Raw genomic sequence first — 14,002 nt, forward strand, 5'->3', positions numbered from 1 at the left:
GAACATCCTGTGCCAGAAGAAAAAGGTGATAGGGTATGCAAGAATGAAGTACAGCTACAATTCATCTATCAAGTAAAATAAGTCCAACTGTGACTTTGTCATTTCCCCATTTTCTCAACAATGATGAGGCGTTAGTGGGGAGGAGATGATCCTTCTTTCTAGAAAAGTGACCACAAGCAGTTATTTTTTAAAAATTTAATTTCTTAATTTTCTTTTTAGTTAGAATAACAAAGGAATCCATAATCAAACTTACAGTCATTTAAATTCACAAACTAAAGATGCAGTTCAGTTAACTCACCCTTCGTGCCATAGAGCAGCTCATAATCAAATGCTAATCACCTCAGTCTATACCTTAATACTACTACAAAAGCTGGATGAGACAAACGGACCCTGCAGTATGCCCTGGAAGTTGCAAATTCAGGCTGTATTGTACCAGGGGTTGAATGAGAACAGAGAATGCCCTGCCTGTGCTCTATTGTATCAACTCTATTATATCAAGAAAGGATCTAGCATCAATGGTTCAGCTGAGTGTAACTGTGATAGTGTTTCACAGGGAAAGAGGTGGTCTCTTAGGTAGGCTTATCCCAGGTAATTTAAAGCTTATTAAGTCAAAACCTGATCTTGTCATATGCACAATCAAAGTTTTAGACCAAATAGGTTCATATAAGTTCAGATAAATTGCAGGACTGGATGGCTCTTGGAATTGGTTATTTGATACAAAAATTTTACTTTAGTCACAGTCCTGGGTTAGGTTGTTAATAGAGCTGTGCAGAGGATGGAAGTCCTGGTTCATGAAGAATTTCAAAATTTGGCTTTGTTCAGAATCAGAACAACACTGAATTTCTGTAATTAATTTTTTGCATTTTTTATTGTATATTATAAACTTAGAAAACAAAAACAAAAGCCGTTCCATTCCAAAAAAATGTTAAAATTGGCTGTTTCAACATCCATCGAAACTTTTTCCACCAGTTTTCTTCTGAAATAAAATCTGGTATAATTGACCCAATTTAATGAAGTTTCTATTTCAATGGAACTGAATATTCCAACAGACTATGGTTTTGTCAGTTTCTTCAACCAGCTCTATTTGTTCGATGTAATAGATAAATACAACAATAATCTCAGGCCATCGTCTATATCACTGTCAAACTTGTTTAGTAAGCACTGTTCTGTATAGACCTTAGTGGTCTGTATTAAAAGTTCTAGTGCACTTTAATGTAATACTGTTTGAAATCACAAACCAATACCTTTTAAAACAGAATTTTTAGCTAACATGCAAGCATGCTTATCTAAATCAAATCAGTCCAAACCATACCTCTGAACTTTAGAGGTACTGTTCAAACAGATTCATAAACTCTCTGATTTTGAGTAGAATTATGATGTTTATTTTAAATTTTCCATTATAAATCTAATTTTAAAAATATGCGAGACTGGCTTCCTGTAACAATATTCTTTGTGCCATATATGCCAAATTTTGTGGATTTAAAATAATATACAGCACACCCTTGCTATAATTCCCTTCATTATAATTAACTTTTAGCTATGATGAACACAGACCCTGGATCCCAGCTACAGTACTGTACAGTTTGTTTTTGTTTTTTTGTTTTTTAAAGGGGGTGGAAGGGGAAGGATGTTGCATATGTGTGCACAATTTTTATCCAGCCTGCCACGGGGCTGAGCTGACACCCTGGACCCACTCCACTGTCAGGAGCCAACAGGCCTCATTGTGATTGGGTTTTTTGCTATAACATACTCCTGGCTATAATGAACATGTGGCCTGGATCCCAATAGGTTTGTTATAGCAAGGGTGTATTGCATGTCTATTTTAAATGTATTTCCCTCCCCTGTTATATGGAAAAATCCACATAAACAATTGGACAAATTAACTAGTGGAAATAGTGGAACTGATCCTACACAAGGTCATTTCAAATGAACAAAGCTAACAAGCTATAAAAAGAAAATCTCCTCTAATCTCAGGCACTATTTGTAATAAATGTAGGGAAAATAATTCATTGTGATTGTTAACTTGGTGATGTCCTCTGTAACTTTTCTACACTTCTGTTTTCATCAATCCAGAAATAGGAATAACACTTACTCCTCCAAAGGCTTAATATCATTTATAATCTTACTTTACAAACATTATAATGTTTGTTGATGATCCTAAAGGTATTGTACGAAGAATACATGGATTTTGTTATATGGTAAAGGTTCAGATAAAATGCAACAATTTCATCATTTTTAGTTCATAAATTGTATATTCCAAACGTGATCCTCGTGATCCTCGGAGAGTAAAACATTATTTCTAGAGCATGATTTCATGTCTGATCTCTAAAAAAAAAAAAAAAAAAAAAAAAATAGAGGCTGTGTAGTAAAATGTTCATTTTTAAGATTTTTGTCCTTGTTCTGTGTATATATTTACATGATTTTTGATATAAAATAAGAATATAATGTTTTGGCAAGACCCTATCATCATATGTATGGGGTTATTTTTACAGTTCTAACTGAATTCCATCTCTACATTTTTTTTTCTCTCATTTGCTTGTCTTATACATGTTAACCAGGATAGCCCACTGGTCTTACAGTCTGACAGGAATGTAACAGTGAATGCAAGAAACCACATGGGACAGTTAACTGGACAACTGACTGTAGGTGAGTGTTCTTCTTTAAAGAAGATTATATGTATTATTTAAGTCTCATGAATCATATTTTTATTCAGCGATGTAAAATATTTATTGCAAAAGCTCTGATAATCATACTGAAGAATAAGATTATGCTGAGCCTGATTCAACACTCATTGGAGTCCATGGAAAGTAGAGACAGTATAAAAAAAAGAAAGAAAATGGCTTTTTCATTAATCCACCTTTATTTATTTTTTCTTTTTTTGTCACAAAAAAACAAATATTTCAGCAGACTATTTTGCACAAAATGAATTTTTTCTGGTTTCTTTCAATTTTTTTCATGGAAAGTAATGATCAGAAAAACTTCCATCTCTTCTATGAGCATTGAATTGGTCCTCCTAGCCCGGATTCTGAATTCAGTCCTGGACAGATTGGATTTCACAATCTGAGAAACAGAATGTAGACAGTGTAAACCTATTTGAAATTTTTTCCCAGATAGCAAAATATTGTCTGTGTTGTCAGAACATAATTGTACAGTAATCAGTATAATATGGAACATATTTAGAGTGATTAATGATTTGATATATCTTTATTTTACAGTTGAAGTATAAAATATAAGAGCTAAAAATTCCAAATGAAATTAAAATTCAAAGTGGTCTAATGTTACTAACATCCTAATGTAACTAATGTGCTCCATTTTATTTGATTTCCTTTTACTTTATCCTGCTTTTATTAAGTCTAATATTTTCTAATATTCAACTATATCATAAGTATTATTTACTAAAAATTAAAGCATATCTCTATAACTAATAAGGCTGTATATTTTAGTGGCGAGCACAGGACTCTCATTCATGGCCTTCTTGTGAGTATTGATGGAAAAGGTCAATAGTGAGGTACCCTTTTAAAATAATTAGATGTCCCAGATAGAGGATATATTACAGTGGTGGGGAAATAACAGCCCATGGGCCAGATCCAGCCCGTCAGGGCTTTGGATCCAGCCTGCAGGATTGCCACCCCCGTGGCACTGTGGCCCCCGCGCCCCTCCCAAAAGCATCTGGCACCTTGTCCCTATGGCCTGGGGGGAGGGAGAGTTGGGGCAAGAGGGCTCGGTGCACTACCCTCGCCTGCAGGCACCAGCTCCCATTGGCTGGGAATGGGGAACTGCAGACAATTGGAACTTCAGGGGAGATACCTGCAGGAGGGCATTATGCAGAGCACTCTGCTCCCTGCTCCCTCCCTCAGGGAGTGCAGGGATGTGGTGCCAGCTGTTTCTGGGAGTGGTGTGGGGCCAGGGCAGGCAGGAAGCCTGCCTCAGTCCCACTGCATGCTGCTGCCACCCTGGAGCCGCTCCAAGTAAGTGGCTCTGGGCCGGAGCCCGCACCCGAAATCCCTCCTGCAGCCTGCACCCCAACCCCCTGCCCTGAGCCCTCTTGTATACCCCGCACACCTCCTGTACCCCAAACCCTTGCCCTGGGCCCCTTCCTGCACATCACACTCCCTCCCAACCCCCTGCCCCAGCTCTACATTCATGACCCTGCATGCAATTTCCCCACCCAGATGTGGCCCTCAGGCCAAAAAGTTTGCCCACTCCTGATATATTTGAAGGAAAGTAAATGTATACTCCCTGGGAAACCAAACGTTTATTGGTTTTCCTTTAACAATAGTTCTGACTTTTTTGATAGTGTTGCCTTAAAAATCTCTTGATCTTGTCTATCACAAATCTTGCCATGGGGAGAGTAGAAGAAAAACAAAAACCTCTACGCTCTGTTAGTAATTGCTACATAGTGTTAGTGTTATTAACAGTTTTAATACATTGTTCTACTATACAGGATGCTGTGGTAAAAAGTTTTTCATGAAAGTAATATTTCTGCTAGGGTTTATATAATTGATGTTATCATAAAATATTGCTGTCATCTTGTCTATGTAGTAGATAGACAAGATGGATAAATGAATCTTATGTTCCCCGGGGAAAGGATATTAAAAAGGGATTTTTTAAATAAAGAACTCTTCTGTCTCATGTTATGAAACCTAAGATGTATTCAACCTAGAGAATCAACATACCATATATTATACAGGAAAAGGATATGTCCAAATGAATGTTGTCATATTCTTTATAAATTCAAGAAGAAGTAACACAAAATACTGTGTAATGTTAAACTACTCAGAATGTTGTATTTATAACTCTATAGAAGTTTTTACTAGAGGTTGGGAATTTTTCAACAAAATATTTTTTGTTGGAACATGCTATTTGGTTGAAACCAAAACTTTTCGCAGAAACATTATCTGCAAATTCTACAAATTTTTATTGCTCAGCTTTATTGCTTATGAGTAAGGCTATGATTTAGGGCTGGTCTACACTACGGGGGAAAATCGATCTTAGATACGCAACTTCAGCTACGTGAATAACGTAGCTGAAGTTGAAGTATCTAAGATCGAATTACTCACCATCCTCACGGTGCGGGATCGATGTCTGCAGCTCCCCCTGTCGATTCTGCAACTCCGTTCGGGTTGGTGGAGTTACAGAATCGATATAAGTGCTTTCGGGGATCGATATATCGCGTCTAGATGAGACGCGATATATCGATCCCTGAGCAATCAATTGGTACCCGCCGATACAGCAGGTAGTGAAGATGTACCCTTAGTCATGGGTATTTTTAGTAAAAGTCATGGACAGGTCATGGTCTGTGAATTTGTTTATTTCCTGTGACCTGTCCGTGACTTTACTAAAAATACCCATGACTGAATTTTAGGGGGGGATGGTACTGGGGGGCAGCGCCCTGGGGGGCCACTTCTGGGGAAATGGAGCCAGCAGCACCAGCTGCTGGGGGCCGTCAGGCAGCAGCTGCTCTGACCACCCTGGGACCATGGCTCAGGCAGACCCCAGCCACACAGGGAAGCCCAAGTAGCTGGCTACAGAGCTGCTCCAGCAGCAGCCACTGTGGCTATCCCTGAAGCCATCTGAGCAGCTGGCCCCAGAACCAGCTGCTTGGGCAGCCCTGGGGTCAGCCATACTGGCTGCTGCAGAAGTCCTGGAAATTCACCATATCCATGACTTCTGTGACAGATGTGGAGTTCTACTTATGAAAGCAAAGTGCTGCCTCTTCTCTATTTCATTACCTTTCAGTTAGTAGTTTTGCATTCCTAAGAAAATGGTTAAGCTAACATTTCAGAGGTGAAAAAAGAGCCCTTCAGAAATACAGTTATGTCAGTTCCTTTTCTCCACCCAAAAACATCCATATGTAAGTCCTAACTTTTGTTAAAATTAGGAATGGCATTTTTTATCCTTTTTTGTTAAATGCAGGTATTTTATAGTATCTTTCATAGAATAGCTATAATCCTGATTTGGCAATTTATCACATGTAATGCAGTGTATTAGATTATAATTTACATTAAATAAATCAGTGTTCTAGTGATATTCTACTCTAATGATACGGCTTTCTGTTACAAAGCTCTGGTAGCAGGCTTCTGTATCTTCTTGGAGTCCTCATCTTAAATGCATCATTTTTATATCTTTTACAAAACTTCAGTATGTTTATCGCCCAAAGATATTTCCAGTAGATTATCACATTCAGTTTCCACTCTTTCCACAATAGATATTATTTTAATTCCTGCAAGAAAAGAGGTTAAACATCTCTTGGGGTGAAAATCAGCCATTAGTAAATTATCTCCTTCTTTGGGCAATTCTACATACTACTTTCATGTTTGAACTAGCCATTTGGTATCCACAAATTTACTTTTAAATAGTACAAAATAATAATAATAATAACAACCTATCAGTGATTGTCCATTGTATTATGCAACAAAACCACAACATTTTTTTCCTCTAAATCAAGTGTGGGGCTGTGAGTAAGGAGAAAGTTAGAGTAGTAATGAGGAATGTTTTCATTTATTAGCTTTACTTCAGAATAACAGAACTTCCCCATACTGCAGAGATATGGGCATGTAATGGAAATGTTTAACGTGTAGTTAAATAAGAAACTTTGATATTCTACTGTTCCTGAGCACCAACAGAAAAATGAATATGGATTCTGCTCTATGCTGAGTCTGGCCTTGACTCTCTCAAATCATCAGCCTTCCACAGAACTCTAAAGCAATCGGTGTTTAATGGGATGTGGAATCTGCTTTAACGCTTCGCTTTTCTCAGAGTGATATTCTTTTAATAAATGATTCCTGCTGTTCTTGGTATGCTCCAAGAATAGGTACTAACCTGGGCTATTCAGGCATGGAATAGAAAAGTTTTTGGTTAAACAAGTCAACCTCTCATTAAAAGTAAGAACTAAAGAATCAGACCTTATAAACACCAGTGCTTATAAGGAAAACCACCTAACATTATGAAAGCCCAATGGTTCTATCTAGTGTTAGGCTATTAACTATCATATGTTGTTTCTGAACAAGAGGAGGACTGAAATTTGTTTTAGGTATTTTGTGTGTTGATTACTATTTCTAAAGGTCGTTCTCAAGGGAGATGCTCCAGCTTCTAAGCAGTCAGGAGACCTCTCTTCTTACAGTATGTCTGTTTTGTCTGATGACTGAGAAAAGTTATCTACCTTTTTTAGGAGGGAGGGTTAAGAGATGGGGGGCAGGGATTTTTTGACAGATATTCATACTCATTAATCAGTAATTCCTGTAAAAGTCTGGTTTCATTTTTCTTTAATTCCATAGATCAAGCAATGTTGCTCCTATTACATGCATTCTTTATGGTCTGCTACGTCATATATTCGAGAATACTCAGATAGTTTTACAGTTAGTTTCTTTGTAAATTCTAGCTTTCATTACTTACTACTTTTTGTCTTCACGTGGAGTTAAGACTGTTGCTTCAGGCCTACAGAAACTACGCTTGTTTGGGAGTACCTTTCACAGAAACCCATCATCTCTGCTGATTATTCTAAATGACCATGGGAAATTGATGTGCAAAAGTAACCAGACTTGCTAGCAGATACAGATGAAAAGAAATTAAACTGATATCTGTTTTAGCCACTTTGTACTTGCCAGTGCCTGTTGCTGCTAGCAGATGAATTATTAAAACTTTCTGTTTCAGCTGATACTGTTACAAGGTGGGGTTTCTGTGACACTCATTTACATCTGCAGTGGTGAATCTGGTACTCTGGTTGGTGAAACCATTTCTTGTCAAGTCAATACAACATTGAAAGTGTGTGTGTGTGTGTGTGTGTGTGTGAGAGAGAGACCTGATCTGCTTTAGACACGTTGTATTTGAGTTTAATATTATAGATACTTAAATAGCCCTAAAGAAAACATGTGTTGTTGTTTCAGTCATTAATGTGAACACCTGGGAACTGTTTAATTGGTCTACAGCTGGTGCAGATTAAATCAAGAGAATGGAATGTTCCTAACTATAAGTGTCATTTACATTTTGTCTCATTTATCTTTTTCTCTCTATTGTTTGGTGAAGTCTGTCAGGAGTGAGTAGCCTGATATTTTTCAGAAATTCTGAGCACTAACACCTTTGATTGCTGATAATACAAGTTGTGGGTGTTTTTTTATTTATGAACAACAGGCCACAGGATTCAGAGAAATTTAATTGTGACCTAAAATGGAAAATGAATTGAATTGTCAATTCATCCTAAAAGTGGAACAAATAGAAAAGAACGCTGGTTTGTGAAAGTTCCAAAATCTGAAATGCTCCTGTAAGCATGTAAAAGGAATACAGGTGCACACAATGTTATTGAGAACCTCAGGAACAAGACTTTTCATGGCTGATTCTTTACTACCTTACACTTTGTGTTTACACATGTAGAAAACAGGTGTAAAATGCTACCAAATCAGAACAGTAGCATTTTACACTCACTTTACACAGATATAAATGCCTACACAAGGGGCCACACTGTGAATAATCTGGACCCAGATCTTAACATCCAAATTGCTGCACTGGTCAAACTTTAGGATAATACACATTCTTCATCTGAGATATTTGGAAAGGTGTCCATGCTAGACTAGAAAGGTTTGAAGAGCACGGCTTAAATTCAGCCAGAGCTATCTGGAGCAGAGCTCTGGTAAATATTGTCAAACCCGCAGAAACCCCGGCGAGCCCCATGGGGCTAATGCCCCAAGCCCCACAGTGCTTTGCGGGTCTCTGGGAAATACTCAATGACAATTTAAGGCCTTCTGAGGATCTTCAAATGGAAGATCAATCGAGCTACCATTTTCTGTTTTAAAGAAAAGAAAAAAGTAAGGTATGATCATTCGGGGAGATGGAATACCTTGAGTAAACCTGTTAATAAATGAGAGACTCAGGATGATGAATTATATTCAGTAAAGGAGGGTAATAAAGTACATCATGAAGACATTTTGGAAAACATCCCAATCTACAAAGAGTGAAGATGGAAAGTATATAAACAATGGTGACAGGTAGTACTGGAGAATTCAATTGTATGTATTTAAATATAAAGTCATGGCTCTGAGTCCTTATAACAACAGCAAGGCCATGTCTGTTATCAGTGTGCAGTGCTATCTGTCTTGATGCTAACTGAAAAGTTATAAAGAGAGAAAGTCACAGGAACATCAGCTCTCTGTGTTGGTATCACTATGGATTGTGCTAAACAGCCAGGCAAATGGTAGAATCTGAAGACGCATATGTTGTGTTTGTGCATGTTACTGAAATGATATTTATGTTTTTAGTAATAAAAACCTTTGGACAGATAATATGGAGCCTTCATTTTGTGTAATGAAATCCTAATTTTAGTTGAAGGGTCTCTTTAGGAACATTGCAATAATGCAAAGATTACTTTAATGTCAGTGACTGAGCAGCATAGGCAAGTAGGACAGGTGCAGAATAATAATTGGATAAGGGGGAAAAAATTACCTCCAGAAATAATACATTTTTCATCATGTAGTCATTACATGGGTAATGCTGAAAGATGCATCTTGTTTTAGCCATTTTTTTTAAATGAGTGCCTTATTAGGATCTTAACTGCATATTTAGGCACCTGTATCAGTGGCCTAATTTGTAAAAACACTGAGCACTTAGCTGTTCCCATTGATCTCAATAACAGCTGAATGCTCATTGTTTTTGAAAATTAGGCCCCTTATTAGGTGTCTAAATAGACTTTGGAGCCTAACCTTTAGGCACCCATTTTTTAAAATACTGGACCTAGATCCTGTTTCTGAATCCCTTCTGGCTTTATTTAAAACAAACAAACATAAGCAACCTTTTGGTTTAAGTATTTTCATGTTTAATTGCAGACCAGAAATTTTTAAAAAAATTAATTTAAAAGCTTTAAAGAGCTGAGATTTCAAAATTCAAGGTTTATAGAAAGGAAAAAAAAACTGTTTCCAACTACAACTTCTAACTAAACAATGTTCCAACTTTTTAGAAGTCGGTATTCAGAAATGGTTTGTTTATGCCTTTGAACTTTGCTAGCACTTAGCACTGATGTGTAGTGCATACGTTAAATTTTGAAATCATAAGACTAAAAACCCAAAAGTTCCAATGGCAAAAATGTTCATTAATTCCCAGTAAGAATTCAGAATTTATACATGAAAAATATCAATTATTGATATCAATTATTATTCAAGGTGCCCACATAACCTTAACTCTACCCTTTACCTCCATTTACACAAGATTTGCAACATCCATGAATGTGTTCATACTATCTCTATTAGTTTTGCCATGTGTTCACACCTACCCTACATAAATACGCAGATTGAGTTTGTCTACACAGGAATTTATTGTTCAGCAAGATAGCATGTGAATTGGCAGAATGCTAGCTACTCTGCATTAACTCCTCATGAGGATGCTCTTTTTTAAGTACTAAAAGTACCCTTTTGTTTAGTGTACTTTAAAGCATATTAATCTAAAGTGCACAAAGATGCTTTTAGTGAGTAGTAAGAGTGTCCACCGTGTGGGATTCCCTCCGAGACTTCTTTCCACTCAGCTTCTCAATAACTCAACTTGACTCCAGCTTTCATCACTCAGGTATCTCTACTGGCATACATCAATGCTAAGGTGATCAAATTTATCAATCATCAAGTTAATTTTAAGGTTTAATCCCTCAATGTTTGCAGAATTCCATAGATACACCCGAACTCCCAGGCCACCCAGTATAGTTGCCACAGAGTCCCTTCTGACTGTACAGTTTCTACAGAGCATCATATTTAAATGATTCTATGGTACATATTTTGGGCTTTGGTGTGGGGTGTTGCATATTATTATTCACCACCAAAACAGATGGGCTCTATTTACATACAAGCCCACCAATTGGGCCTACTAAAGTAAAATTATTTTTCCCTTAGGTAAACCTCATACTTGTTTATATGCCACTATGTTCCATAGTCTTGTTTAAAAGCCCCAGACTCATTTATATGCCACCACCTTCCTGGAATGTATTATAGACCCATAAACTCTCAAATCATACAGCACTTTCCCCAGTTGTGAATTTTGGCCCACAGATACCACCCAAACACACCCCTGTTAGTTCTCCAACTGCTGCCGATACTACCCCTGTGTTTGAACAAGACAAATTTCCTAGAAAGATAGTTTGATTTTGTTTAGTTCCAGATGGTGGCTTGTATATCATTTCCCCTTCCATTCTTATGGTGCAATTGGAGTCTGTTGTACTTCTGAGGTGGCCTTGGGACTGAGGAATGATCAATTGGAGTGTTTCTAAGACTTGGGACCAATGCCATCCTCCACATCAGGGAACACAACCTTGTAAGCTTCCAGGACTTCACTGTTGCAAATCTATAAGACAAAAAAGGGAAGAAACCATTTCTCACCTCTTTCTTTACTTACTTTCATGAACTTTGCCTTGGCCTCCCTGAACCCTACTTTGCTCTTTACTTGCCAGGTCTACTAAGCATACAGAAGGGCAAGTTAATCCAATATCACTCATGGAACATACCCTTTCGGAAAGGGTGGTAGGGAGCCTGGATCATGACTATAGATCCTACTTGATGATCGGTCAGGTCTCCTTTGGCATCGAACCACACCTTGGTCTTCTATGCTTCCACTTCATTAGCTACCACACTTTTCTTTCCATAGTTTTATTACAATTTGTGTTTTTTTTTCCCTAATTTGTACCATGTGAGTTACTCTGGTAACTCCTCGAACCTTCACTTGAATTCTTTTCCAATTTGTGGACCAGAATCTTTAAATTCTTTTAAATTCCTTTATTCACAGAAAACTATGTATGACATGTCCCATGAAAATTTTCATTTAATCAAAACACATAATTTTGTCAGAAAATTTATGACCAGTCCTATTCTGTACTTCAGCCTCTTTGCTGAATAAACAAATTACATACTAAAATGTCATATTCACGAAATTTTGCTTGCTGTGCAAAGTGTGGTCTGATATAGGCAGTCTGCCTTTTTACAATTCTATAAACATAAATATGTTCAATTTTTGCTGCTTCTAATTAAAAATAAAGACAATTATTTTGGGAGATGGTTTCCTTTAATAAAGCCTCTTTAGTGTTTAGGGCAATGATTTCAAAACTTGTTTCTTATAATAACGTGTTTTTCATTTTAAATTGAAGAAATTAGTTCTCAATGAAAGTGAACAGAAACATTTAACGTGTAGCAAGACAGCTAATTTACAAAAAAAGCTCAGCTATATAAAGATGTGGTATGTAAATTAATGAGACAAGTTGGTAAATAGTTGGCCATTTGGATGACCCTTTAGACAAGAAACAATTGGGCAGTTCTTAAAGTGGACAAACTCATACACAAGAACTCTAATGAAGAAAGCATAGCTCTGATTGCTGTTTGTGAAACAGCCATGACTAACTTAGTTGTAACTGAACTTCTTGTGATAAATCCAAGAGAAGTATTTTTATTTTTTACACAAACGTTAAATGTTTTAGATCAATTCATTCTGGTAGCCTAGCAAATAAGCACACTGCTGCCATTACTTCTATAGCTATGGTGAGTGGTATGTGTATATAATACATGATATGTAACATTCAGAAGGTGATAACAAAGATGTATGATTAAAATTCCTAGCAAATAAAATTTCTGTTTAACTCTGGGTGGAATATATTGGACATAGTCAAACATTTATTGGTTCCTTCTGTCAGATGAGATTCTGAAGTATTTTTCAGCTCACTTGGTAGGTAGTTTTATCTGTTCTTTGAAGCGAAGAGTTTGGGGAGTTTTGGTCCCTGCATTTATGCCTGATGACTGATGTATCCATGATTACAGGTAGAATGGGATGAATAATATGCAGTTCATCAGATAAACTGTTCATTTTACCTCGCTTTGCTTGCAAAACATCTGAGAGCAGAATGTGATTTCCTTGTTTATTATATCAATATATCTTTGAATATTTTACTGTGTGGACACACAACAAATATGACATTTACCTGTCTTGCTTAGTTGTAAGTGACCTGACAAGTCCTATGATTCCATGGAAGTCAGTTTCCAAACTCCCACTGTCTTTAGTGGGGTTAGGGTGACAAGACAGCAAATGTGAAAAATTGGAACAGGAGGTGGGGGATAATAAGAGCCTACATAAGCAAAAGACCCCAAAATTGGGACTGTCTCTATAAAATTGGAACATCTGGTCACGCTAAGTGAGGTTAGGATTCCACCCATGGGCTAGCTCCAGAAAGGGGACTTAGGCTCAGTGTGGCAATGCCTAATGTTAGGTACCCTGCCACCTGAATCAAGAGCCCTGAGTTAAGCTCCCAGGCTCCCTATACAATGCATGGAGAGAGTTAGGAGCTGTGGCCTAAGTCGCATCCTTAAGGTGCCTTAGGTGCTTATCTCCACTCAGGATTCACAGCTGTGAACCTCTCCTAGAGTTAGGTGCCTAAGTCCTTTCTCACAAGAAAACAAGGTGGTGCTCTCTTATAATGTTTAGACCTGTGGTTGTAGCCCTCACCCAGGATATGGGAGACCTGGACTCAGTTCCTCCCACTGCTTGATGTGGAGAGAATCTGAACCCATGTCTCAGGAGAATACCCTAACCACTGGGCTATGGGATATTCTGAATTGGATCTCTCAATGTCTCATGTTGAAACCACTCCACTTTGGATAAATAATTAAAAAGCTATTGGACCAGGGACTTGAACTGGAGTGAGTGCCCTAAGTACTAGGATACAGATTCATTCTCATTATTACTCTGGCCCAATGAGTATTTAATTATTTATACATTGTAGAATGGCTTCAAAGGGAGAGATTCCACTGAGAGATGGGGGATGTGGGTTCAGATCCCTGCTTCATAACAAGCAAAGGTGGGAACTGAACCCAGATCTCCCACATTCTTGGTGAGTGCTATAAGGATGGGGCTAAAAAGTGAAGCAGGCACCACGATCTCCTACAATAGTGATTTTTTTTTTTTGTATGTGGCCTAAGCTGTTAGGTAGCATATGAGAATGCTCATCACATCAGGCCCTATAAGCAGCATTGAAGAGTTTCTCTAGACTCAA

At 37.6% G+C, this 14,002-nt stretch overlaps 1 protein-coding gene across 1 annotated transcript in view; it reads left to right on the forward strand.

The window, feature by feature from the left end:
- Positions 1-14,002, forward strand: part of SGCZ (sarcoglycan zeta) — a 592,995-nt gene that overhangs the window by 464,824 nt on the left and 114,169 nt on the right. Inside the window, exon 4 of the mRNA XM_050947972.1 lies at positions 2,559-2,646. Within this exon, the coding sequence (XP_050803929.1) occupies positions 2,559-2,646 (88 nt within the window). The remainder of the gene's footprint in view (positions 1-2,558; positions 2,647-14,002) is intronic.

The sequence above is a fragment of the Gopherus flavomarginatus genome, chromosome 3 (assembly GCF_025201925.1).
Source record: "Gopherus flavomarginatus isolate rGopFla2 chromosome 3, rGopFla2.mat.asm, whole genome shotgun sequence".
NCBI lineage: Eukaryota > Metazoa > Chordata > Testudines > Testudinidae > Gopherus > Gopherus flavomarginatus.